The sequence below is a fragment of the Pollicipes pollicipes genome, unplaced genomic scaffold, assembly GCF_011947565.3.
Source record: "Pollicipes pollicipes isolate AB1234 unplaced genomic scaffold, Ppol_2.1 Scaffold_5724;HRSCAF=6776_pilon_pilon_pilon, whole genome shotgun sequence".
In the NCBI taxonomy this organism is placed as follows: Eukaryota; Metazoa; Arthropoda; class Thecostraca; order Pollicipedomorpha; family Pollicipedidae; genus Pollicipes; species Pollicipes pollicipes.
Window position 1 is genome coordinate 37,398,103 of NW_023596746.1, and position 27,935 is coordinate 37,426,037.

General features: G+C 52.9%; 1 protein-coding gene across 1 annotated transcript in view; it reads left to right on the plus strand.

The window, feature by feature from the left end:
* The window catches only part of LOC119103691 (collagen alpha-1(XI) chain), a 39,029-nt gene extending 11,113 nt beyond the window's left edge, over positions 1–27,916 (plus strand). The window contains exons 2-28 of the mRNA XM_037227315.1: positions 1,345–1,524; positions 1,827–1,921; positions 3,623–3,726; positions 4,693–4,855; positions 6,176–6,358; positions 7,056–7,253; positions 7,630–7,815; positions 8,482–8,617; positions 8,985–9,307; positions 9,548–9,664; positions 9,933–10,121; positions 10,793–10,999; positions 11,236–11,442; positions 14,751–15,002; positions 15,309–15,470; positions 16,392–16,553; positions 16,828–17,044; positions 17,531–17,844; positions 18,659–18,775; positions 19,295–19,456; positions 19,818–20,033; positions 20,550–20,782; positions 25,419–25,597; positions 25,844–26,028; positions 26,382–26,485; positions 26,916–27,033; positions 27,420–27,916. Coding sequence (XP_037083210.1) covers positions 3,632–3,726; positions 4,693–4,855; positions 6,176–6,358; positions 7,056–7,253; positions 7,630–7,815; positions 8,482–8,617; positions 8,985–9,307; positions 9,548–9,664; positions 9,933–10,121; positions 10,793–10,999; positions 11,236–11,442; positions 14,751–15,002; positions 15,309–15,470; positions 16,392–16,553; positions 16,828–17,044; positions 17,531–17,844; positions 18,659–18,775; positions 19,295–19,456; positions 19,818–20,033; positions 20,550–20,782; positions 25,419–25,597; positions 25,844–26,028; positions 26,382–26,485; positions 26,916–27,033; positions 27,420–27,563 — 4,569 coding nt within the window. The 5' untranslated portion in view covers positions 1,345–1,524; positions 1,827–1,921; positions 3,623–3,631 and the 3' untranslated portion in view covers positions 27,564–27,916. The remainder of the gene's footprint in view (positions 1–1,344; positions 1,525–1,826; positions 1,922–3,622; positions 3,727–4,692; positions 4,856–6,175; positions 6,359–7,055; positions 7,254–7,629; positions 7,816–8,481; positions 8,618–8,984; positions 9,308–9,547; positions 9,665–9,932; positions 10,122–10,792; positions 11,000–11,235; positions 11,443–14,750; positions 15,003–15,308; positions 15,471–16,391; positions 16,554–16,827; positions 17,045–17,530; positions 17,845–18,658; positions 18,776–19,294; positions 19,457–19,817; positions 20,034–20,549; positions 20,783–25,418; positions 25,598–25,843; positions 26,029–26,381; positions 26,486–26,915; positions 27,034–27,419) is intronic.
* The last annotated feature ends 19 nt before the right edge of the window (positions 27,917–27,935 follow it).

Consider the following 27,935-nt stretch of genomic DNA (forward strand, 5'->3'; position numbering starts at 1 on the left):
TATCTCCATTCTCCTGTTTTTTTTTTCTCCGAGGAATAAGGCCAATACTTCTGTCTTATCTATATGAATGATGTTCCTCACTAATGCACTGAACAACTTACAACGACGACGTCCTTTGCTCCACATTCAAGTTTCAAGGACTGTGCTATCGGTGCGCGTAGTAGGCATTTCAGATTATTTTCGGTTAACAATTTTGCATCCAATTATCTTTGAAGTGTTGCCTAATTCTGTGAGATGTCTCCTAACTGGTTAACGGTTTTTGTGCCTGTCATATTCGCCTTGAAATGATCACCGGGCTGAATTTTAGCGCTGCAAAGACATGGAAAGGTGTTCCAAGCTCTATCACAATTAACACATGGGAAGGCACCTCATGTGTGGAGCGCCCGTCACGGGGCGCACTTACCCTCCTACCAGGTGTTTTATTTGATATGCATGGCGAGGTAGCCAAAAAGCATGCCCGTATGGACCGGAAAACCCAACTGTCTGTTCCCCTTGCGTTTTTGAGAGGTGAGCAGCGCTTCGCCATGCATTGCAATCGAGGGTTGTAAGCTCGAGTTCATGCTCAAGGGCGGCTCAAGCAAGCTATGTTCAGGTATGCGCACAACATCAAATGTTCGGAATCTGTGAGGAAAGCTCCGGCGATAGAGCGCCCCAGTCTGGACCGGGGTTAGTGAAATCTACCACCTGCGGCCTGGTGGTGCGTTCATTGCCAATACGGCCAGCAGAGGAGTATAGGTATATGCCATCCCTGCTGGCCCAGTACCGAAACCCTTGCAATACTGGCCCAAAGGTGTCATTCCTCAAAACCTGGCCACAAAGCGAGCTCAGATCTCGAGCTCTGGAGCTGAGATAAGATCAGACCACAAATAGACCATTCATGATCTCAGGTGAGTGCCTTTGGTCAGACAGTGAGAATTCGTGAATAACATATGAATATTCAGCGGGTTGGTTTCATATTCAGTTTTTGAGTCACGACTTTCAGTCAGCAACACCGGTAATCCCTCCTAAATGAGTCGCGCAAGCATGCCCTTACCTCGGCACAGACAGCGACACCGATTATTTCCTATGTGCTAATAACAGTGTATTTGTGCTGCCACCGGCACGGCATTCTCTTGCATTACGCCATCTGATGTGATAAAAAGCCGTATGCTTTTACCAGTCTTCATTCTACTGATGATCTACGCCGGGATGGCGCACCAAAATCAAGAAGTTGGCCAATTCCACATTGCGCTTGTTGCTACACGACCATCTCAACGAGTGCGGCGACCGTGCTGCTTTTGCAGCCGTCGCCGTTCCAGCGTGTCTGACCTTCCCTGACCTGCCGTGACCTTGTCTCACCTGCAGGCAGCGACGCACCTACCGACCTACTGTGGGAGGCGGGCGTGACCTCGGGTCAGCTGGGGGTGGCCAGGGTGGCCGGCAGGTGCGAGCGTCGGCCGCAGCCGGACGGCTCGGCTGCGCCCGACACCGCCTTCAACCTATCGCCGGACACTATCGCCAGCGTGCCCACAGCTCAGCTGGCCGGTCAGTGCAATCTCCGCGGGCGCACCGGGACCAGAAGAAGGGCTGCTGCCATCTCGCGGCACCGCTGGTCCCACTCTCCCGACACGTGGCGGCTCAACGCGAGCCATGTGCTTCATCTGGTAATGGTACTGTTTGAGACGCAACCATGCCTTTGATGTTCTGTCTTGGTTGCTGTGCTGGGTGGGTATCCGCCCGGAACCTATGACAGCCGTCATCCAACTAAGTGCAAAGACCATTAGCTGTCGGCATGTGACCTCAGCGCGTGTCCCTACGCGGCTGAGCTGTGTTTCGCACGTGACCAGGACGGTTTCCGGTGGACTTCTCGATCCTGACAACACTCAGACCAAAGCAAGGGACCTCGGGCATAGTGCTGGGCGTCTACAGCAATGAGGGCGAGGTGAGTGACTGATCCGGATGGCGTCAGTGGGTAATTGCAGGATGCGTTCGTGAGAAGGTGTGCGCAGCTGCATGTATCTACACGAGGACGTGATCAGCCGGAGACGCCTGCGTTGCTCGGTCGGGCTCGAATGCTTACAGCCTGACCAACATGCATTATACTCGGTCACCTGGCCTCGTTGTTGATGGCACGATTATTGATATGATGATCATCGATATATAAGAGATCATTAGTTTCGGGTTTGCGTATTAGCGAGTGCGTACGAGTAAAGGGTAAACGAGTACATACGAGTACTTAGGATATGCGAGGAGCACTTACCGGGTATAGAGTATACGATTACAAACGAGTATATGGGACACCGTTTCTTTCCTCACACCACGTGCGGTCCCTGGTAGTTTGCACAGGCAATGAAAGCTTTGGGCCATTTCTTGTGAAATCAGCAAAAACCAGCAGGTTTGCCTCAACCGCTTGCCATGTCAAAGAAACTAAGTGTCGATGGAAAGTCATCTGCAAAGCAACCACGTGTCCATCGCCAGGTCTGCGTTGCTTCTGATGTCAAATCTGGGACCCATTCATGTTTATATTTTCGCACCGTTATTGTCCTTTGTCTATTAGTTAGGCTGTGCAAAACCAGCGTAAGCTTTCAACTGTGGCGCAATTTAATATCTATGCAATGTCCTTTTTCAATATGCCAGTGTTTGTCCCCACATTAATCACATCTACTTTGCCGTACGGGATTTATACATCTGACCTGCCGATTCCATACATCGCAAGTTATACGAAAATCAGACTCTGGTAAATATTCTACATTGTGCTTTACAACCATCTGATATCTATTTTTTCCAAATTTATCGCTCGGAATGTTTCCAAAATTATATCAAACAAGGTGTCATCCAGTTCCATTCGACGCACATCGCATCAGTCTCCTGCACAGGGCGGAGCCATGGCCGTCCGCCTACGTCACAGTGGTGTTATGACTTTTGCCAGAAATAAACTCGATGCCCGCATGACGATAACGCCAGAACCCTTATATTTTCCCGCGTGTACTACCCAGACTGTGGTCAGTACAATTTGAACCGCCCTCGTCCATCTGCAAAGATCTGTGACTCGGCACTGGATGGTCGTCTGCCTCTGCCCATCTTCTTCGGTAGTCTGTTGAACAGTGCTGTTCATGGGCGCACTGCACCGAAAGAGGGTAGCATGTGACCGGCTGGTAGTCTTACTTTGCATGCCATGCTCTATCTCCTACGCCTCCAAACTTTCACGACTCAGAGCATCTATGTTCTGTGTTGTACTGAATGGCTGGTCACTAAAGTGTGGCTCACACAGACCTTGACAGAAGGCTTTATTTACTGCACAGGGCTGACAACGCAGGACGGTTGAAAGTCATGCTTTTCGGTGTTGTACAAGCACTCGTGCTCTGTGTTAGGACAGCTCCCGTCTGGTTCACGCATTATGGGAAAATAATGGCGCATTATCGCTGCCGTTAAAATGTCTTTTTGGGGAAATAACGCACAATTATCTCATGAAGGATAAATTGAGCACGCCGAGCTGTTCCATATCACAGGACTCGCGCGGACTAAGTGACACATTACCTCTCGCCGGACCGACACACGTTGATTGGCCGCTATTTTGCACAGAGAACATATCTATGCTCCTCGTCGTGCCGGTCTACGCCGACCGGTATGATTCATGTTACAGGACCAACTGATGCTTACTGTCGGTGACACTGTGCAGTTGCAAATTGCCGTCGGTGATGGAAAAACGCAGACCGTCGACTTCCCGATGAATGTCAACGATGGAAAGTGAGTGGTCGGAATTTTTCATGCATCTATACTGCGCACACCGTTACGAAACGTTGTCGACGAAAGAGGATGTCCTCAAAACACGTTGGCCAGTGTCCACTTTCGACGAAAAGCGATTGGGAAATTGTTGTTGCAGAGATTTGTATCGGACCACGTATACTTGCATACTAGCAGTTCGTCTTTAATTAGCCGCTCTTCTCGTAAGCAGTTCGCTTTAAATGTTTAAAATAGGTGCTTACGCGTGGTTCTGAAAACATTTCAAGACCCGGGTGGAGCCCGGGTATCGGGTAGAACCTGATCGCTGCTTGGTCACTGAACACCGCGCACGATGATCTGTTCTTTTGTTCGGGAACTCGCGTCGTTGTGAATTGAAGGAACATTGTAGCTCACCATGAGCCGCGTTCGTTGTAACATATGTGATGATGGTTGAATGCTCCAGTCTGTATGAGTTTTTCCATTCCCGTGAACTGTCTGTTCTTGTGCACACGGCTGCTTTATGTCTGCTTTATGTGCGCGTTGTGTTGTTTTGCCTTCGACATACCGCCTCAGCATGCGCCATAGCTCTCAACCTGCAGTGACTGGCTGAATGAAAATAAGTCTACCATTCCTGTTACAAACATGCCGATCGATTTACATTCATTGTTTCCAAAGAGCCTTAACAGCACCCGATGTCCTGGCGCGGCCTTGTGCGGCACGTTTACGTGGCCCCTGTCCGACAAGGTGTGATGTGGAGTTCCTTTGGACCTCTGCCTGAGGAGTGACGTGACCCCTGTCTGAGCGTGACGTGACCTCTGCCTGAAGCGTGATGGGACCTTTGCCTGAGAAATGATGCGACCACTAGCTAAAGAGTAACGTGACTCCTGCCCGAGCGTGATGTGACCTTGCCCGAAGTGTTACGTGTCACCTGTCTGAAGCGTGACCGGGTGTGCTGTGACCCAGCATGACCTGCCACCCGTCTGCCTGCAGGTGGCACCGGTTGGCCGTGGCGGTAAAGGGTGACTCGGCCATACTCTTCTCCGACTGCGGCCAGCCGCTGAGCCAGTCGCTGGAGCGACCGGCTGGCCTCGAGTTCGACACGGGAGGCGTCACCATCGTGGGCCAGCACCTGCTCGGTAGCCAGCCGTTCCAGGTGGGTTCTGCTCGGTAGCCAGTCGTTCCAGGTAGGTTCTGCTCGGCAGCCAGCCGTTCCAGGTAGGTTCTGCTCGGCAGCCAGCCGTTCCAGGTAGGTTCTGCTCGGCAGCCAGCCGTTCCAGGTAGGTTCTGCTCGGCAGCCAGTCGTTTCAGGTAGGTCCTGCAGGCACATGGTTAGCACTGATGGTCAGCAGACGACGCACGGTCGTTTGCTGGTGATCGGCGGGCCTGGTTCACGACCGTCGGGATTTAAAAAGAACCTTCGGCCGGTATGTTTGTTTCATCCTTATGCTTTATATTCATCCCTCGAAGACATTTCAGCTGGTCGTTATTCGTATGTGGATTTAAGAATGACTCCAAATATTCCACTTTTAGAAAGGGGCTACAGTGATAAAGCTGCCTTTTTTGAGTGAGGCGCAGGAGCATGCGTGCATGGCTTAGAAATTCTAGTAGATGCACTATATTGTAAGTTGTCACGGCCTCTGGTAGTGTTGACCCATATCAGGCATGCACCGGCAGCCTGTCGGGCATGCCGTCTGGTGACGGGTCTCGCAGTCCTCTGAGCTCCCTGCGCGCACAACCATCTGCACCCTGCACCCTTACGCAGACCTTGATAACCACTTTACGCAGACCTCCATACACTCGTGGAACCCTCTGTAACGGCCCTATTCAATCTCCCACAGTCTGCGCCCTCTGCGCCCTCACGCTGCCTTCTGGGTCCTCGCGTATCTCTATGCGTCCTCACGCAGTTATCTGCATCCCACGGAGCTCCCTGTAGCCCCACGCAGCCTTATGTCCATGCAGTCCTCTGTGGTCCATGCAGCCCTCGATAGCCCCACGCAGCTCCTGTGGCTCGCGTAGTCCCTGTAGCACCACGCAACTCTCTGTAACTGTACGCCCGCAGCCCTGCGTAACCCTACGCAGCCTTTTGTGTCCCCATACAGACTTTTGTAGCCCCATGCCCAGCACAGCCCTTTTAAGCCCCAAGCAGCGCCCTTTAACCCCACACAGCACTCTGTAACACCATGCCGTGCTCTGCAATCCCAAGCAGCGCTCTGTAACTCCCCGCAGCCCTCTGCAGCCCCACGCAGCCCTCTTTAACCCCACGCAGTCTTCTGTAACCCCACGCAATGTTCTGTAACCCCACACAGCCCTCTGTGACCCCATGCAGCGCTCTGCAATTCCACGCAGCACTCTGTAACCACACACAGCCTTCTGTAACTGCACGCAGCGGTCGTAGGTCACGCAGCCCTCTATAACCCCTCGCAGCCCCTTGTACGCAGCGCAGCGCCAGTAGCCGGTCTCGTCTGTCCGCCAGGGAGACCTCCAGCAGGTGCTGATGTCACCGAGTCCGGCAGCCGCTTACGACCAGTGCTCGGAGTTCTCTCCCGACTGCGGGGCGCCGCTGGCCCGGCGTCCGGCACGGGCGCCCCAGTTCACGTCCGACTATGACGACTACGCCACGTCGCCGGCCGAGGGGGATGACGCAGAAGAGCCCCAGGTAGGTCAGACGGGTGGCCAGCGGTGCACCGTGGCCGAGATGTGTATCATCAATGGAGTGCCGGGGGAGAAGGGTCTACCTGAAGCCCTGTGTAGTCCCCTGGCGGTAGCGACGATCCTGTTGCTTGGGCGCATGGCCCCTAAATAATTGGTTTCGTTGCACAGTGATTGGTTGGACAAACATAGCATGACTTATCACGTAGTTATCGGTTGCCACCCAAGCGGCCAATCCTAATCGCATTTTGCCCAAGAGATGCCTCCGGAAATATAATGCACTTCTTTTGAGCAATATAACGTGAAATTTCTCAGTGGCTGGTGACCAATTCAAAGCCCCTCAGAGAGGGATCGGTGAGTGTACAATAGTGAAGCTGCTAAGACGGTGAAAGTGGCCTGATATCGACCGGAGCCCCACTTTTTCCGCTTTGGATCAGTTGGTGTCTTCCATCTGCTGGTGGGCATTAAGGAGTAGCAAAGGAAGTGATCTTCCAATTTCGCTAGCTGCTCGTGATCCTTCGGAAGGTCACAAGTAAGTGAACCTTTACCTGTTTCATCCATTCATGAAACGCATTACTGTCGTCGCCAGCGGTAATCATCGTTCGTAGCCTGTGTTCGCATCGGTGCCTGGTGCAGGACGACGGGGGCGTGACGGAGCGCGTGGTACATGACAAGGACGTGACGGAGCGTGACTGTGCCGGCAGGAGGGGCCGCCGCTGCCGGCGGGGCCTCCGGAAGAGGGGGCTGGCGGTGACGGCGGTGAAGCGGCGCCGCCTCGGCAGGGGTCACGCGGTCAGCCCGGACCACCCGGACCGCCCGGACCGCAGGGCGAACCGGGCAGAAACGGTCTGCCCGGCAGTAACGGCATCGCAGGACCGCCCGGCAACATCTTCATGATACCGGTAATAACCGGTCACCAGACGGTGCACCGACTAGTCATCACACGATGCAGCGTAGTGACAACCCAAATTGGAGTGGTGTTCAGGTCACAGCACAGTGCATGGTCAGGTCATGGCCCGTATCGCAAACCCACAAAGCAATATAGCCAGCATGCAGCCTAGCGTCGTTTTAAGTCACTACACGGAGTGTGGCGTCCTGCACATCAGGACGCACACTCCGTGTGTGACCAGGAAATTTGAGATATCATGATCATGTAACACTCGCACTGTGGTATGTCGCTCCACCGAGCGTAGGATTCGTCATTTGGAGTGAAGCGCATCCCATCAGCCCCGCCCAATAGCCCGACTGCGTACCGGCACCGGACCCCGTCCTCCCCAGATCAACAACGGCAACGGCGAAAAGGGCCCGAACGCGCAGGCCGAGTCGATGCGACTGATGCTGAACCAGCATGTGCGCACGATGAAGGGCGTGCAGGGTGCACGCGGCATGCCCGGTCTGCCGGGACCCGTGGGACCCACGGGACCGCCCGGTGTCAAGGGTGAACCCGGCGAGCCCGGCGAGCAGGTGAGGGCCGGCAACGCCGCGGGGCTGTTCTGCCAGCTGCTGAGACGCGCTGGTGTGGTCTCAACGGCATACGCTGGTGACGTGGCTCCCCATGCGAGTCTCGCGAAGATGTTTGGTTGCGTTTGTGCTTTGGTTGCCTTGTGTTGCGAGGCTACATCACGTTGCATTTCTCGTCGAGCGCCCTTTCATTCCCTGATTCGGTCGATTCATGTTATGGCTAAAGTGCATCGTGTTTTATTATTACCAAGAAACTTTTTTACGCTGCCTTTTACACTTTCACGCTAGCTACCAAAATGTACATAAATTTGTAATCCTAGGTGTTTTCACCTTATCAGCATAAACATACTTGTAATCTTCTGTTTGTGACACTCTATGAATCCGTTCCGTAGCCAAATCCATACACGTAAAATAAATTGATGCGTTATGAAGAAACTGAAGCCCTTCCGTTGTTGAGTTCATCGACCCTTTTATATGCAACGTTGCATACATGCATTCAAAACATGCTGTTTGGTCGCCCCGTCACAATGCAATGCAAACTACGAAGATGGCATCAGTCCTAGGCAGCCGACTGCCTTGGGCCCATCTCCTGCATTGTCACATGCCGCGGCCAGTCGCCTGCGGTGGCGGTGACCCGTGACCCGGCGCTGACCCTGCGGCGGCCGGCAGGGTCCGCGGGGTCGGAGGGGCGTGGCTGGACCGGCCGGTCGGAACGGCCGCCGCGGCCCGGCTGGCAGCGACGGAGAGCGCGGCCTGTCCGGCCCGACCGGCGAGAAGGGCGAGCAGGGTCTGCGCGGCCTGCCAGGTAGGAGCCGCCGCCCAGATGCCGCGTGACGCTTATACCTTTATGGGTGTGACGAACGAATTGCGGCTCACTGGCTGCAAGCTCAGGTGCCACCTAAGCTTTCTTCTTATTATTGGATCTTGAGGCCTTATACGGGCAACAAGGTCGGTAAAGGAGCCAGGAGCTTATTGCAGTCGGTTACCACGATTGTAATAACTAAGGTGCTCACGACGCAGAAACGAAGGTGCCATTCTTCGTCCACAAAAAAATCACAAACGAATATATGCGTCACATAATTTGCATAAGAATGTGGCTCTACATCGCACGACTACTGGGGATGTGTAGTGTCTTCCCCGCCGACTCGTTGTGACCCTTGCCGCTCCACCAGGTCTGCCCGGCGACAAGGGTCACCGCGGCCGGCGCGGCGGACCCGGCAGCCGCGGCCAGCCGGGCCGAGACGGCGCGCGCGGCGAGGAAGGACCGCAGGGCGCTCCGGGCGTGCCCGGCGAGATGGGCGCCCGCGGCTTCCCAGGTCCGCGTGGCTTCGGCGGCCTGCCGGGCAGCCCCGGCATCCCCGGCTCCGAGGGCCCCACCGGGCTCAAGGGCAACGCCGGTCCGCCGGGCCAGGCGGGTCCCTCCGGCCAACTGGGGCCACCGGGGCCCCCGGGCACCACCGGACCTCAAGGCTCCGTCGGTCCGACAGGCGCCGCTGTAAGTGACTGACGGCTAAGAGACCTCTTACATGTCAGTCCGTTAAGAGGACCGAACAATAATTTGTAAGTGAGGATGCCTGATACTGTTTGAAGCATCGTTATTAGGATTTCTATTATGAAAAACAAGACATTTAGGTCATAACTTCCAGCAATTCTAGATCTTAGAGTGATGGTGGACCAGATTGAGCATACATTGCGCCATTGTCATTCGTGCTGCAACTGGCTCTTTCTGTTGCAGGGCCATCCAGGCAAGCAAGGGCTTCAGGGTCTGCCGGGGGCCGAAGGCTCTCCAGGACTTCCGGGACGAAGCGGCACAACAGGCGCCAAGGGCGACAATGGACTCCCCGGCGCCCAGGTTAATCCCGCCGGGAGGGAAGGGGACCTCCCTGGTGTAACGATCGCTCGCATTCATTGGAACTTTTAAACCGGTGTGAGGTGCGGGCACTGCGAGTAGAAGCCCTTCTTCGTTTGCCCGTTTGCAAGGCGTAGTGAACGGAGAAGAATTTGCCTGGACTTCGTGCGCCAAAACATTAGTGCTATCGCATCTGCTGGCCGAATCTTATGAATCCCCTTTGATACGCATCGAGTGAAGAACGCTGATGTGCTTGTGTCGACATCTGTAGGGTGCCGTCGGCTTTCCTGGAAGCAGAGGCATGAAGGGAGACATGGGAGCGCGAGGAGCCTCCGGAGATAAGGGTGAAAAGGGAGATCTAGGATCGGACGGATACAAAGGCGACATGGGAGAAAAGGGAGAGCGAGGCGAGACGGGCCCGCAGGGCATCCCGGGCCTCGAGGGACCGGAGGGAGCAAAGGTGAGTGCAGAAAGGGAGAGGGGCAGACAAGAAATGACTGCGCCTGATGGAGTGCATCTTAGCTGTAAACAGGCTGGTCAGTCGTGGCTGCGGATTGGGAACGGGTTCGGGATATCTAACGTGTGTGTGTGTGTGTGTGTGTGTGTGTGTGTGTGTGTGTGTGTGTGTGTGTGTGTGTGTGTGTGTGTGCGTGTGTGCGTGTGTGCGTGTGTGCGTGTGTGCGTGTGTGCGCCTGTGCGCCTGTGCGCGTGTGTGCCTGTGCGCGTGTGCGCGTGTGCGCGTGCGTGCGTGCGTGTGTGTACACACACACACACACACACACACACACACACACACACACACACACACACACACACACACACACACACACACACACACACACACACACACACACACACACACACACACACACACACACACACACACGTATGTGCGCAAGAAGTCTGCGCGCGCGCGCAGGCTTCGTACTTATGATCCATCGGTCGGTCCGCTAGCAAGTAGTACTGGTGGCATTCTTGAAAAAGGTTCGGATGCCTTGCAGGTAGGCAATATGCTTGCTGCCATCCGCGTTTTAATGAGCGCCTGACCGACGATAACGTCTCCGACGTGTCGCGGCTACTGTTGAGATTACCATCGCCCCGCTCGCTGACCACTGCCGCGCCCGTCGGCAGGGGTTCGAAGGTCCTCGCGGCGAAGTCGGACCGATTGGCCTGCCCGGCGACAAGGGCAAGCTGGGCGCACCTGGCTTCCAGGGCTACCCGGGCGCGCCGGGCGAGAAGGGCGACAAGGGCGGCGAGGGCCGCACCGGCGAGACGGGCGCCAAGGGCGAGCACGGCCCAGACGGCATCCCCGGCGAACGCGGCGAGCGCGGACCCAGGGTCAGGCACCTCGGCGTCTAACCACTTGCCCAAAGCACCTCCATAGCTGTACCGTCTTTCAGTGTTTAACTGTTTGTGACGAAGTTCCATGCAAGAGAGTGTTTGATTAATCACCCGATGGCCATCATTCAGTCACGGCTGTGCTGAATATATTCCTTGAGGCTGGCCACCAGCTACATCGGCTGACGCCCGCTGGTTCATGGCCACACCTCTGATGACACCCTCTGCATCATCAGGGCTTCCGTGGCTCGCGCGGCCGCCGCGGTGCCCGCGGTCCCATCGGGCCCAAGGGCGACACGGGCCAGCCGGGTCCGCCGGGGCCCCACGGCGAGCAGGGGCTGCTGGGCCCCGAGGGTCCGCGCGGCCACCAGGGTCAGCAGGGTCCGCCGGGCACCGACGGGAAGGACGGCGTGCCGGGATCACCTGGGGAGCGAGGACAGCAGGTGAGAAGGAGGCGGCTGACGCAGGCGGCTCGGCCTTAAAAAGGGAATGCTCCACATTTGAAGATATTGAGGTGGGCATCAGATATGATGGGAAAAGCTTACTTGTAACTGCTGGTAAGTTTTCAAGGTTCAAAAACGACGCTGAGTAGAATAATCTCAAAGTTGGTAAAAATGCTCCCCATTACGTCATGGTTTGATGGCGTCATGAAATGGTTTTGTGACGACAGCAATACCTGACAGCATCTGGCAGCCAGACCTAAAGAATGCCTCGAAACACACGAAAGCTGACGTCGACCGGCCATTCTCTTCACCGGCGCGGTGTCGCGTGGAGAAGTAAAGGGTGGTTTGTTTGTGGATGTTTTTGTCTTGGTGCTGGCCGTAAGAAAAGCTTTGGTGGACTGTTTGACATACACAACGTAATGATCGCCGGGGTTGACGGCAGATTATTAATATCAAAGGACGATGTGCTGTGCTGTTGCTGTCGCTGATATGCTGCTGATGATGAACTTGCCAATACTGTATTGACGACCTATCCTGGCCTGCAGTGCTGTAATCCTGGCATTGATATGTGATGTGTACAGTACTTGCTTTCTTTGTTTGTAACTGGAAATGCAGTGCCCCGCAAAAATTGATAAATCTGTAACACTGTTATGAATTGATTGCCAAATCATTATTATTCCTATGGTAAGGATGGTAAGGTCGGGCTACCAAAAATGTTTTCTTGCTTAGGATTGTTTATGCAATTACCAGATAACCTTGATATAACCATTGTAGTGCAATGACATTCATGCTGTTATAGTCCTTTGCCATTATTAAATCAGTTATTACCAGTTATTCATAAATTACAGGCTGCTGCCTCATGCCCTTGACAGAGAAGTCAACCAATGTGGTACATCACGTAATGGCATTGGTCAAAAGCATCATTGTGGCACTGCCCCTGTGCTGTACTGTGGCATGGCAAAATGAACAATTTGTACCGCAATCCCTGCTGCTTTCACAATAAATTTAATCATGAAAAGATGGGTTCAGCATGCACTTTTGTATTGACTGTCCATCTGACATATGACTCACCAAAAACATATGATACAATTTGCAAATTACTTTCAGCAAAGCAGGCAACCAACAAGTGACATCACTTGCTCAGCCAGTTTTGGGAATCCACAAAACATGGTGACAATGATGCAAACACATCTTCCACTTCCATGATCATGCAACACGCTGCAGCCATCAGGCTGCTTTACTGAAAGATAACAGAACAATTTTGCATGTGGTGAAACGACACTGCAAACATGCTGACCTTGCACAAGGCTGGAGGCATGGCCAGTGCATGTAGTTATGGTTAGAGGGGCAAAATGCAGGGAAGTAATAAGGCTGCCAGTGAACACAAGACTCACGACAAAAATAATATTAGGCACTATCCAAGACACCAACAGCAATACTTCTCCACCTTTCTCAGCACCCAGCGTCTCACGCAAGTTGCCGTGACTATGACATTGATGACTCATGAGGCATGCTTGTCTACATACAAAATTTGTTGAGACGGTAGAATGTGCATCAATAATGACACAGTTTTTTTCCGATTTCTTATGGAAAGACGTTTTCGCACACCTCTATCGTGTGGACTTATACTAACCATAGACATTAATGAGCTGTGCGCACCAGCCCCTGCTGCCAAAATAAATTGCTGGTATGACATGCAATGTACTAATTACATACTGTAATGCCTCAATATGTTCCAAATGTTGGCAAGATTATAATGAAGTACCAAATTGCCATTGTACATCCCTGCAACGTAAGTGCTAATGTTTCTCTCAGTTTGCAGGCACTACCTTGTCTGGCAAACACAAACATAAAGGTAGCGGCAGGTGTCGATGTATCACATTTTATTGAGAGCTAGTAGACTTAAAGAATATCAATGCCATGTTCTCTCAGAAATACAAACCTTGTACGCACACTCCCCATCGCATCAAAACCAATACAAGCCACTGGCACACATCTCCAGTGATCACTCCTATTTCGAGCCCCTTATTCACGCTCTCTTGTCAAATAAGTGTGATCTCACGCTTGCACATCTCGCGGGACTATCGAATTGCAAGTTTTCTCGCAATCTCCCCACAGACTTTCGGTTATAACACCGCACTTCACCGTGAGCTCCCTCCAAAACAAAATCCCAACGGGGGTTCATGGTAATGCAGCTCGAGAGGTTGTACTTGAAGAAAACAATGTTTTGCTCAAAATTTACATTTGTCGCACGTTACCTGTCAAGTATGTAGCAATATGTGTATCTAAAGTTACTGTAATGTTTCTCTAATTTTATAATGCCTTGCTAACCTATAACTCCGTGCAAGGTTCCGTGTTTCGGTACACAAGCCCAACCAAGCTGTCTGTAAGAAACACGTCAGTTGAAGAAAAACGCCAGCCGGTGAAAACAAGACGGATTTGCCGTAGCGCCTTATTTTTTATAACATTCGGGAGAGTGCCCGTTTTTAGGTGCCGTACTTTTTGGGGGGAAAATGGCGTTCTTTTTTAAAACACTGGCCTGCCCCCGTTAGACCGCTAGATAGCATTGCCTATCCCCTAGAAATAAGAAAAAATGTCCCGTTCACGAGTGCCGCACAACCTAAAAGTGATCACGCTTACGTTCGCGACAAGTTTTCAGCAGCGAAATGTTGCTAACAGCCCATCATTTTTCGTGCACTGTATCATACGCGCGGCATCACCGCTTTTGCGAATGTATCAGCGGCGATACCGTTTTGACCATAGGCAGAAAACAGCCTGTAGTGTGATCGCGATAGCATGCCGCTTCTTTGACCTCATTGATGCCAGGATGACTGAAGAAGGCTCCCAACACACCTTTGCGCACTTTTGGGGGCGTGTAACTTAGGGACCAGAGCGCTTTGGGTCTTAAAAAGGGCATGACCGTGAACCGCATCAAAAGGTCATCTGTATGGCTATTTCAGTTCAAAACCCCATACAAATGTGGAGCATCCCTTAAACGGACGATGCTGTCGGAAGACCCGACGGGTCTTCAGGCTATGCTGGACTCAAGCATGACATAATTGTATGATCATTTTCAGATCGTCTGTGTGCCGTCTGTTACGCGCGTATTATTTTAGATGTCCCCACCACTTCAGTGCTTTCCGCCTCTTGTCCTGTTCATACGTCCATGCCTTCAGCTTGCGCCATCCTTGAGCCCCTTTGTCTGCCCGTACCACATTCTGTGGCTTGTAGGTGGCGGAAGGGGGGGGGGCGGTATGACCTCAGACTGTGACGATGGTGTGACATGTGACCGTATGCTTGTGCCGCAGGGCGAGCCGGGCCCGCCAGGGCCGAAGGGTCCCGGCGGCGTGGTGGGCCCGCCCGGCCCCATGGGCGAGCCGGGCCCCAACGGCGACTACGGCTCACCGGGACCTCCCGGGCCCCCGGGCGAGGGCGGACGGCCCGGTGCCGCAGGCAAGGAAGGCCCGCTCGGCCTGATCGGACCTCAGGGCAAGACCGGCGCCATCGGCTCTCCCGGTCTGCCCGGCTTCCCCGGCGAACGGGGCCTGGCCGGCTTGCCGGTAAGGCGGGACGGGTGGCACTCACAACCGGCTGAACAGAGCCGCTGGAGGCGACGCCGGCACTGGATGACGCTTGCTTCTGCGTTTGTTTGCACGTCCATACAGACTGCGTGGTACTGAGAAAAAAAAAGACGGATTTATTCGGACACATTTCGGTGATGAACATTTACATTTTGCATGTAAATGCAATAGCGCTATTAACACGAAAAGCGCGATTGTCAGGGATTGTTATCGGGGTGCAACTATAGTGGGAAGAGCGCCTTACTCGTTATGTTGTGACTGTTATAACGGCCGTTATTCACACAGGGTCTGCAAGGCCTGAAAGGCGGACTGGGTCCAGCAGGCATCCAGGGAGTGCAAGGAGACAAGGGCCAAATGGGTCCGTCCGGAAAAGAGGGACCTCCAGGCCCCCAAGGGTCTGTTGGGCTTACCGGAGGTCAAGGACCGGCTGGAACCAAGGGAGACCAAGTGAGTGGCCCAGACATCCGTAACGTTTGGTAGCGTTGCCAATACCATACACAGCTTCGAACGTTCTTGTTAATCACGAGGTAGTCATCTTTGCTGACTCATTGCATGTCCGTCCGTCGTGGTCTGGGAGTCAGTTTCAACCTCTTACGCTGATAACCAAATAAGTATCTGAGCTGCGATGTTACAAACCAATTTGCTAGAGCAATTGAGGGATGGAGAGCCGAGAGGATTGGATGAGACGGAGAGCATATGAGGCCTGTTCCTGGCAACGCCATCGACGGAAGGTTCACTTTGAATACGGTTGAGAGGTGCGTCCTACTCCCCAAGTGGCGTCGTCATCGGTTGTAGGTGCTTTGAAGGAGTGCCTGCCTTGGAGCTGGAGCATATCATTTATATCGCAAACGCTTCGACGAATTTAGGATGCTATCCGATCCCAGGAATAGAATAGGTATGCCTGGGAGGCTTGCAATATTTTGTTAGAATTTTCACAAAATGTGGGAGTAGTTGATCAACGCATGTCTCGCTATGAATGCCTACTAATACTCAAGACCCAAGGCAGATCAATCTTTATCGTAAAACCAAACGCAACCACCGCAAATTGTCTCTTTGGGGCATACCTCTCTTCATAGCTAGGGCACCACCTGGCATCCGAGCTTGTAAGGTATATAATGCATATCCCTTAGGTTACATGTGTTAGTTTAGTTATTATCATGTAGGAACATAGCATTTCTAACGCATTGCAAATGCATGACTTATTCCATCATTGCCGTTGTATCAACTCTGCGATCCTTAATGATGTAAACTAATGTTTTGGGGACTATCTTGAATTGACTCTTCATACTGTTCAGACTGTGCGCAGCACTTCATGCTTGGTTGATGGACAAGTTGGCTGGCGATGGTGACGGACGTCGGTCACCGCAGGGCGCCTCGGGCCTGCCGGGAGCTACCGGCCGAGACGGCCTACCCGGCCTGCGGGGCATGCAGGGCGCGCCGGGCCCGCTCGGTGCCCCGGGCGAGCACGGAGAGAAGGGCGAGATGGGGCCGGCCGGCGAAAAGGGTCACCAGGGCCAGCGCGGGGAAACGGTAAGTCATGTCTGTGATCTGGCGGGCTCCTCGCAACGGAGAAAGCTACCGGGTATGTAGCAATTTCACGTTGGAATGACCGTGCTGATGCACCATTGCGCTCCTCCTTGCGAGAACATTGATTTGCATCAGAATGAAAGCTTCAAAAACTGCCTTCAACTGCTTTGCATTGGTGCATGCGTTTTTTTCATTTTTCTACTGCCGGCGCTGGACATCCTGTCCCCATCTGTAGAAACCAGGCAGCTGTCACAAGTGCCACCTCCATCTGACGCAGGGTCTGGCGGGGCCTACGGGCCCGATTGGGGCCCGCGGCGAGCCCGGGCCCCCAGGCTCGCCCGGCGAACGGGGCCTTATCGGCGAGATGGGCCGACCGGGCCGCAAGGGCGAGACGGGCCCGCAGGGCAGACTGGGCGTGCCAGGGGCCGCCGGCCGCCAGGGACTGCCCGGAACGCCCGGCCAGAAGGGCAGCACCGGCGACCGCGGCAAGAAAGGTGACACATGCATGGCTTGTGCGGTTTCGGGGCATGGGCTTCATCGTACTCGGTCCCAAGCTGTTGAATTTTGCTCCTGTGCTTCAGCTGTCTTAGTTGTATGGTACTGTCACGTCGTTACGCGCGTGCTTCTTTAAGAACCGTCAAGTTAACTTGGATCCATTTCTTCAATGACGAAGCGTAGTGCCGATACGTGTGGAACTCAAACACATCTGCGAAATATTGTTTCGCCAATTGCACTTGTGAACGTATGCTGTAATTCTTGCATGAAGGATCCCGCAATCAACAGCGTTTAAATTGCTCAAGTCTTAGGTGTGGTTCATGACTAACATGTTTCTCACGATGAAATGTGTCAAATATGTCATCAAACAGCCGAAGTCTTTCCTTCCACCGCTCACCATTTCATCGAAATCGATCATTTGTAAGCGCACCAATGGCCGGTCGTCTGGCGTCTGCTCACTGCACGTTGCCTGCGTCGGCCACCAGGTCCGGTGGGGCCGCGCGGTCAGCCTGGCGAGGTGGGCAAGACCGGCAGTGTCGGCCCGGAGGGTCTGCCCGGGCCTCTGGGTGCCGAGGGTCTGCAGGGCGCCAAGGGCGAGCCGGGCAACACGGGCCCACCCGGCCCCACGGGCCGTGACGGCAAGCACGGCGGGCCCGGCCGGCACGGCCAGAAGGGCGAGCAGGGCCTGACCGGCCTGCAGGGACCGCCCGGCAAGCGGGGCCCGCCCGGCCGCGAGGGGCCCAAGGGCAGTCCTGGCAACGAGGGCTTCCCCGGACCGCCTGGCGAATCGGGCGTTCAGGTAGGGGCCAGCCAGCGTTGGAGCGCGTGGCGGTATCCTGATAAACACAGTTGCGCCGTGATTCGTTAAAGATATACGCACATACACACACACATACACATACACACACACACACACATACACACACACACACACACACACACATACACACACACACACACACACACACACACACACACACACACACCACACACACACACACACACACACACACACACACACACACACACACACACCCACACACACACACACACACACACACACACACACACACACACACACACACACACACACACACACACACGCATATATATGTGTATATATATATATATATATATATATATATATATATATATATATATATATATATATATATATATATATATATATATATACACTCTATGTGTATATATCTCTCTCTCTCTCTCTCTCTCTCTCTCTCTCTCTCTCTCTCTCTCTCTCTCTCTCTCTCTCTCTCTCTCTCTCTCTCTCTCTCTCTCTCTCTCTCTCCCTTTAGCCTGCCTTATCTGCGTCATTTAGCATCAAGCGAGTTTGTTACACCAGTGTTGCCTTTTGTTCACTTTTCATTCTTGTCACAATGCATACACCTTCAAGCCATGATTCAAGTTGCATGTTACCAGGATGGTAATGTGAAAGCTGAACTAGCGACCTGTAAAATTCAGCCAATCGCTGAGAAGAAACGCAGCTCACTACCATGCCATCGCTGAGCCTGCTTGTTGCCGCTCCTGTGAGAGGTACTCGGTCCGCCGGCCGTCTGATGATCACCGCCACGACGCGTGCGCGTGCTCCACAGGGCACCAAGGGCGAGCCGGGTCTGCCTGGCCAGGACGGCAAGCTGGGACCCACCGGGCCGCCCGGGGACGCGGGGCCCAGAGGCGAGGCTGGCTTAGATGGAGGGCCCGGCAAACCGGTGCGTTTCGCCACGCGCTGACGACAGGCAGGGCGTGGCGTCTAAGATCACTGACTGCCATTATCTCGCTTTATCCCGCATACATATTGACTTTTTTGAAGTCCACATAGCTCCTGTCTCGACTTTGTTCTGAGCCTGACTTGCACTTGCCCTGATCTTGTGTTCGTTTGGACCTTTGCTGCCCTTGACATTCTATTGTCCTCGAATTCGTACTGCTGCGTTCCTGGTTTGCTTTGGGTCCGATGGAACCAGAAACTCAGTTTCTGGTTTGTGACGCTACGATATTTTGGTTCGTCATTCAGCATTGGATCGCACTGTGCACGAATGGTGCCTTGCGAATTTAGTTTTGTTGTACTAATACACGCCTGTTCATTGCCACCATCCCTTATTTTACGCCGTATTTCAACAACTAAGAGATGTAAATGTGTGTTGCGAATGGCCAAACAAACGCTGCTAAACCTTCTCTTACTTCCACTGCGACTCTTTGCTGATTGATGTGAACCATTATACGAATTTCAGGGTCCAGAGGGTCCTGCTGGACCTCAAGGAAGCGAAGGACTTGCTGGCCAGAAAGGAAACCAAGGCATGGACGGTCCCGGGGGACCGCCGGGCCCTGTTGGACCCAGCGGTCTGCCGGGACCTGAGGGACCTCCAGGCATCCGCGGCTCGCCCGGACCAGCGGTAACGTTTACATGAACATTTCTTGTCACATGTTCGTTGTGCCATGCCAGACCATCTTTGCAGTTGGTCGTACGTTGTGATTGCCCTGTATGGGTAGATGTATCGTGATGTCTCAAACGATAGGGCGCAAGTTCATCAGCGGTGTAAAAATGGAAGGGTTTTTCAGAGATCAGGCGAATATACGCAGCGGAGAATGAATATCACGTCATGGCGGTAGATGGTTCTACCGTGCTGAGCCTTGACATGTCAACAAATATTCTGTGTCGTTAGCGGGATAAGAGCGGCGAACCGGGAGCGACTGTCGGTGATCCCTCCCTCTTCGTGCTGATCTCGACACGACCTTGACCCGCGGCGCCGGCAGGGAGAGGGCGGTGCTACGGGAACGGTCGGCGAGGTGGGCCCGCCGGGATCGCCGGGCGAGACTGGCCCGCCGGGCAGGCAGGGTCGCCGCGGCCGACCCGGGCAGAAGGGTCATCGGGGCGAGATCGGCCTGCCCGGCAAGGAGGGCGAGCTCGGCGAGAAGGGGGAGCCCGGCATGAGGGGTCTGCCCGGACTGCCCGGCCTCAAGGGAGAACCGGTGAGAGGGGGCTTGTTACGAGATAGCTAGCGATGTGGTATGTGGGGGGGGGGGGGGGCTGATGACCTGGCGCACAAGCTCACTGCACCCTGTGAGGCGCCCCACGCCGGCTGTTGGGTTTGACGGGAAATGTTGCTTACATCGAACAGTTCCCTGACACAGCCATCCTCACCTGGTCATTGGGTCATGTTTTATGTTCCTTCGGAAAGAAGTCGTGTTTTAATGTCGCATTCACGCCTAGCATCACCTAACTTCTGATGCGAAGTTGTCATATGCTGCGTACTGGCACGGCACGAATGTCAATGTCGCAAGTAAGTTGACATTTTCATGAAGTAAGCCACAGGATGTGATTGACTATATGGCCTGATGTGCCAGTGCCCTAAAATATGTATCGAACGAGGCATGTTTGTCTATATTTATGTGTGCTGATGTATGGATGAACTCATCAAAATGCCTCGAGAACTCGCGTCGCGTTTAATCGAGCGTGCCAACGTGACCGCCGCGGCCTCTCCACAGGGCCCGCTGGGCCCGGCGAGCATGAAGGGCGACCCGGGGCCGCAGGGCCTGCCGGGCGTGGAGGGTCCGGTGGGCGAGAAGGGCAGCGAGGGCCCAGCCGGTAACAAGGGCGACCGTGGTCGGCCGGGCCCGGCCGGACCGCCTGGGCCGCCCGGCGAGCAACCAGTCATACCGCCGGAGCTGCTCTTCCAGCGCTCCACCACCAAGGGCGTGGTCAGAAAGCGGCGGCAGACGTGAGTGATTTGCGTCGGCAGGGCTCCGATTCGGCTTTATTCGACGGTTTGGTTCCTTATAGGAGGAGCGCACCGAGCGCAGTGGTACTGGTGTGGCCAGTCATTAAAGTGCATTTAGCTTTTGTGTTGTGTTGCTAGAAAAGGGGAATGCTAGGTCAATGCATTTTAAACGTTATGCTTCCAAAGTGGTCAGCATCTCTGGGGTGCATCCCGAGAGGGGACCACAGGGCAATACCCCTCCCCTTGGGACCCGAAGGAGTCCATAGGCTCCGAAGGGGCCCAGATCCGTCCAAACAGACGCAGTTTTTTACACAAAACGCAAAAAATTGGACGTCTTTGGGCTTCAAGGCGACCAAAAAACAGTCGCAAACGAAAGTGGAGGGTCCGCGAGCAGACAAAATAATTCCTCACTGATTGAGAGGACGGTGGCAGAGATCGTAAAGCTCAGTACGCTGTCCCGAGGCTTAACGCTGTTCCTAGGGCCCCTTTATGTATACTTGCGGGGTAAATCCGATCGCTAAGGAGCCTTTCGCGTCGCCCTTCATTTCTTTGCATTTGCTCGGAGCATCCCGCGCTGTTGCCGTAGTCCTTTCTACTGGTATGCCGGGTCACTTTTTTTATCCGGGGCCTTCCACAGATTCTTCCCACTCGCCCGAAACAGGTATTCGCCACTCGCTCATACGCTTTAACCGGGGGCCTATATGTTAAACTGTCGGGGCATTCTAGGCTGCTCAGGGACCCCTCACATTGGTTTCGATTAACATACCGACATACTCTTGATATGCTTATGAGCCCACTTCATGGGTCTGGGGCCCTTCCAGATCCCTGTCACTTGCTCAGGGCTCCGCGCTCTTGTCGAGGGCCCCATCTGCTAACCTGTTCTGGCACCCTCGATCGTTCGGGGGCTCTCCACATCGAGTCTTGTGTACTTCTTATTTCAATGTAGTCCCCTCCGCTAGTGGGGGAGGGCATTTGGTGAGCCGCTCGGGCACACTTGATCGTTTGGGGGCCTATCACACCCAGTCATAAATATTTCCTATTGGTTTCTGAGGGCCCTACATTATTAATGGAACATTATCTGTCAACCCGCTCGGTCAGACTTCTGTTCGGCGGCCCTCCACAATGGGTCTCGTCGCTTACTTCCGATTTGAATGGAAGGTCCTACGTTTTTGTTGCGGGCCGGATCTGTTAACCTGCTCGGGCAGGTCACCAGTTGTTCGGGGGCCCTGCACAATTGGTATAGGTTACTTCCTACTACTATTGGTACTACTTCCTATTTGAACGCAGGCCCTTACCATAGGAGGGTCCTACTATCTGCTACCATGCCTGGACACCCTTAATCGATCAAGTGTCCTCCACGGATTATTCACATTCGCCCGAGAGGCTCTGTACGCTATTACCGGAACACCATATGACATGGTGCGCACGGTTGCTCCGTGGCCCTTCACATTACTACTGGGCTCTTGCCACGTGTTCGGAGGGCCCTATGCTGTTGCTGGGGCTCATATAAGGTACTGCACTCAGGCACTCGATGCTCAGGACTCCCTACATTGATCTAGGGCCTTTTCCCTTTGAGTTTGTTTGTGAATGACCCTTCATTCTTGTTAGTGACCTTTCTGTTAACCTGCCCGGACACTCTTGATTGCAAAGAGGCAAAATTCGCACACACTGGTCTTGGGCTATTTCCCTTTGCTTAGAGGGTCCTAGAGGGTGCGCTGGTCGGGCCCAACATGTTAACCTGCTGGGGTAGTCCCGATTGCTCAAGGACCCCGCCATATTGGTCGCACGCTCTTTTCGCTTGCTCTGAGAACCCTGCACTGTTGGCGGTAGTTTCTTTCTGGGCCTGCCGCGGCACCCTCGATCACTCAGGTGCCGTGCCTTTTGGTCTTGGGGTTTCCCATACTAAAGGAGGGCCCATGCCGCTGACGAGAACCTAAATCTTAATAACAAGACTGGGGCCTTACGTTTCACCAATTGGCAGGGACATTTGGGACGGATGCGTTTAAAATGTATCATTAGCGATGCGTTAGTGACATGGCCGGGGCCCCAGCCCCAGACTGACAGGCCCAGATTCCAGCACCCTAACCATGACACCACCACCGCTGCGGACTTACATCTTAATCGGCCGGGACGTTCTCCATCGCTATGGGGCCCTCCACATCGGTCGTGGGCTCTTCCGAAAAAGTCAGAGGGAGCTTATTCTGTTGCCAAACGTCCCACATTTGCTTGCAAGCTTCATGACATTTCGCCTGCTCGTATGCACGGGCCTGGCTAAATTACTTCATGTATACAAGTCCGAGATCACAAGATGACGATTTGCCTAGATACCTTAGCTGTACAACAACAATTAAATATGCGTCGATGAATTTTGCGCGTAATTGTCGAACATAACTTCACGCGCCGCAAACATTGTGCAAGTCATTTCCGATGGCTATGGTATTTGTGACACTCCTTATACTTTTGGGTGATGTTCTTAATTCACTTTGAATGCTAGGATATTGTACTCCTCAATAACAGTCAAGGCAAAACTGCCTAATCCATCAGCAATCAGCTGATTACATAAATTAACCGGCTAGCCGTAGATGGGTTAAAAGTCAAGTTCGCGCTTGCTTTGGTTGGTATTTATCAGCCAACTCTATGTTACATTTTGTTACAATACATTAGACGGTTGCATTAGTACATTTTGACATGTTTTATCGGAAATACATAGCCTGAAAATGACTGACCCATTATGTGGAGAAAACAAGCAAGCTCCTTGTGCTCGCGTGCGTGGCACGCCTAGTTTTGCTAGGGCTGCGCAAAGGAAGATACGCTTCCGTATGAAAATAGCACAATTAAGAATCTTGTCTAATGGTCGGAATGTCAGGATTTCTAGAGGAGGAGCCCCGAACTCTAGGGGGCCTCGCAATGTTAGGTGCCCCCCCCCCCCCCCTTCGCTCCTTTGACGAAATCCTGCATCCTCCCCTGTAGTATCTTAATGTTTCATATTTGTTAAATGCCATTGGCATAGATCAGAATGTTGCCTTGGCGGCCTTTACGCGCTCCCACTCACAGGAGCCTGTGTCGTCCACTTGCGGTGTGAAGTTGATATCCCCCTGCACCACGGGCAGCGATTCTTTTGTGAGGGCGCCTTCCCCCACGTTGTGTACCCCTAATTTTGTCTTGCCCCCATCATGTTGGCAGGCACATTACAAAAGTGAAGGGAAGAGTTGCCACCGCATACCAACTATCTTCTTTGAGCCATCCTTGCAGTGACGTCGACATGGAGGGTGCAGCGGGATAACTTGACCCCACAGCTTCAAAATTATTTCCTCAAGTGAGCAGTAATATCGGACATCGGGGTCAACACACTTTATATTTGATTTTCTCCTTCCTTTTTTTGACCGGCAAACGTAAGCCCGGACGCTCGTTCTCCCTACAGTCTGAACATGGCATTAGCGCCACTGATAAACTCATCTCGCGGAGACTGATGTTAAGTGACATTTTGTCCTCTTCTCATGGGGGCCAGCAAAACTAGCATTGCTTTACTTGAAGGTTAGGCCCAAATGATTTCTTGCAAGGTCTTATGACGAAACGAAAGCGGGAAGCTTCCTTTGGGTGGGGAGCGCAACGTTGTTGGTTTATATCACAGGTTCAGTTCAGCTACAAAATAAGAGACAGTACGGAAAACAAAATGTTTGTTGCGACCGATTTCTGAGTCGATTTTGTGCTGAACATGATTTATTACTAGCACTCAGTCCGGTTACCATAACGCATGTTCAACGGATCCATTTTGCCTCGGTCAGTTATCCAAGTAGCACGAAAGGACCTTTAACGTGCCATGCGACTCCGCATTTGTCGGCCGGCCTTTAGCCAGGCTGACTCTATCAGGTCAATGGCCGACTGACCTTTAACCAGTCGTATACGAATACACTTAGACTGAAAAGTTCTGCAGCACCGGAATGACCTAAGTCCTTCATAACTAACCCCGTCCCGTCTCCACAACCAAAAACAAAAACAAAAAAACATTGCCGCCGTCCGTCGCCGCCATAGAAAATTGCCTTCGGCTAAGCGCGGCGGTCTCTACGGCGCTAGGGCGGTCTTTAGAAGGGCATCTTTACTTTCCGATGAGAAGGATCATGTGTCTCCAGTCCCCTCTGTTGATTATAGATCCGCTCCTGCATGACAAGCATGCTGCACAAATTATACTTTTTTTAAAGATAAAAAATTAACATAGAAATTAATCTTCGTTAAAATAAAGTGTGTTAGGTCAGTTTTAGAAAAGAGGCGAGTAGACCTTTGGGACCTCAGCTGCCCTCTCCCTCCCAATCATCTACAAAAAGTAACGCCCTTCTCCAGCACACACAGATCAACAAAAACAAGCAATTGTGTGTCATTGTGAGTGACAAGTCTTTGTTCTCGGAAAACAGGTTCCTTTGCTCCACCTTGATTTTCTTAAAGTTCCGCTCCCACGGTGACTCTAGCAATGACATGGTGAACGATTCCGCGTGTGTGACAAAGTCAAGTTTTCATCGTGGTTGCACGTAGGACAAACTTCTTTGTGAAACGGGTGAAGAGTGAGAAACCTTGATCATTGAGTATTATCAGATAATGCCCGTGGTATGCATGTCAATATGTCCGAACATACCGCCCACAGAGCGGAAGGGGTGGTGACGAAAGACAACAGCCAGTTCTCCTCCAAGCTGCTCGACATGTACAGCAGTATATATGCCATGCGCCAAGACCTAGAGAGGATCAAAAAGCCGATCGGCACTCGGGATAACCCAGTGCGAACATGCCGGGACCTGTTCTACGGTCATCCACAGTTCGGCGATGGTATGTCGTACACCAGTTCAGACGCCGAATGCATTTCACGGAACATTCCAACACAATGAAGTTGTGCTGACGTATTTTATCACTTGTGAGAGAGTTTAAGCTTGGTGTAACTGCGCATTCTTGCGGTTGCTTGCGGTGAACGTGCAAAACGTGCAAAAGCGGTGAGAGCGGCAGCCGTATCGGCATGAAATGTGACAATGTGAAAATCACGCACAAATGATGCGAAAATCACGCCGCAACTTTCAGGCTGGTACTGGATTGATCCCAACTTGGGAATGCCGGATGATGCCATATTTGTCTTCTGCAACATCACGAGTTCGGGTGAAACATGCGTCTATCCAGACGCCCACACCAGCAAGATAACCAACATTCCATGGCGTAAGACTTCTGAACAGGCCCACTGGTTCTCGACCCTTCGGGGCGGCTTCAAGGTGAGATAAACTGCCATCTATTCTCCAGATTGCTACAATATATTTGATACAGTTGGTTTTCAGTTTCTCTCTCCCGTCGTTGTTGCCATCGCGGCGGCTGACGCTCCTTGAAGTTTGACACCGCTAACTGCGCTCGGAAAAATGAACTGTGTGTGCAACATTTCAGTTTGTCCCAATATGACGGGGAGCAAAAATGTCCATGCCTAGGGATAACACCTATTGCTGGTGGCTGCTACAGCTATGCGTGCATGATAGTTTAGCAGCACCAGCTATCAACAAGGTACTCCGTGGTTGATAGCTTTTGTTGTCCGACGTGTCATTGGATTCGCAGCATGCTGACCATATGCTCGCAGATGACGTACGAGTCGATAGGCCCCGTGCAGATGACATTCCTGCGGTTGCTATCGGAGCAAGGCCGTCAAAACTTCACCTACACCTGTGTTAACTCGGCCGCTTGGTGAGAGTTGCTTCGGCCTGTGCCTACTGAAGACTGCTTCCGGATGTACCTATTGATATAACTGTCTGGAATAAACATGTGCCACACGACGAAAATACACGCATGGAAAGTGTGAATCATTAGCTGTCTTTCATGCAGAATAATGCGATCAAAATGGAAAGCGAACTTTTGTTGGTGAAAGCATCTTATATATATATATATATATATATATATATATATTCATGCACGTATTGTTACTGCACTGATTGCCGCTTAATTTTGAAAAAGCTAACAGAGATCATGAAGAAATTTAAACGTGCCAAATCACAACAGCGCAATATGCCACGTAATTTTAAGCACTTATAACTCGTATAAATATGTACGTCCCCAAAAGACATAGCTAGATTTCATGATACACGTGCAATTCGTCTAATCAGTGCTTGCTATCCAGGTACGACGCGAACACGAAAAACCACGACAAAAGTGTTCAGTTCTTGGGATCGTCCGGGGCGATCTTCAGCAAGTCGAGAAACTCAAGAAGTATTAGCGTGGCGGAGGATGGGTGCAGGGTGTGTATGGTAGCGCCTTTGTTACTTAGTGTTATATGCGTCCTTATACCGTTGGTTTGTTGCATCACGGTATTGGTTGGTATTCCGGTCCAAGCTGTGCTATATCATATGGCAATGGCTCGCTTTGTTCTGTCGAGTTATTGTTTGATACCAGTTGGTACAGTTTGGAGAAGTCCCCTTTGCCTGTGCCGCATCGGCTTGATTGTTGTTATCGAGACTAGATATAAGGCTACGACTGGGCCCCAAACTGAGACCCCGGTTACACCTCACGTGAGACCCCGGCTGAGCCCCACCTGAGGCCCGGCTGCGCCACACCTGAGGCTCCGGCTGTGCCCCACCTAAGGCCTCGGTTGCCCCCCATCTGAGGCCCGGCCTCTCCGTTGCAGTGGAAGCGCGGCTCCAGCCGCACCGTGCTGGAGCTGACTTCGACCGACTTGCGCCAGTTGCCGATTGAGGACTTCCTCCCGGTCGACTACGGCGTGCCAAGCCAGGCGTTTGGGTTCGAGGTGGGACCGCTCTGCGTGAAGTGAGCGGCGCCGGTCCGGGCCGAACCGCCCCGGGGAACGGAGGCGCCGCAGGTGGCGCTGCAGAACACATCACGGTCGGCTGTGCACTGGGACACGAGGCGGCGGTGGGTGGCGGCGCTGCGCCCAGCGCGCAGGCCGCCACGCGCCACGCGGGGTGCGGCGGGTGCAGTGCTCGGCGATAGTTGAGGTCTGGGCTGCAGACCAGCCTTAGGTAGGCATAATGCATCCTTGTAAGTTAAGGCATTGTTAGGATTCCACTCAGGGAGTGGAGTGTGCCATAATGTTTTGTCATCGCTAGGATAAGAGCACAAGTACTGCCATTTTTAAGAAAGTCAATAAAAATACGCAACGCTGAACTGGCATGTGATCAATTGG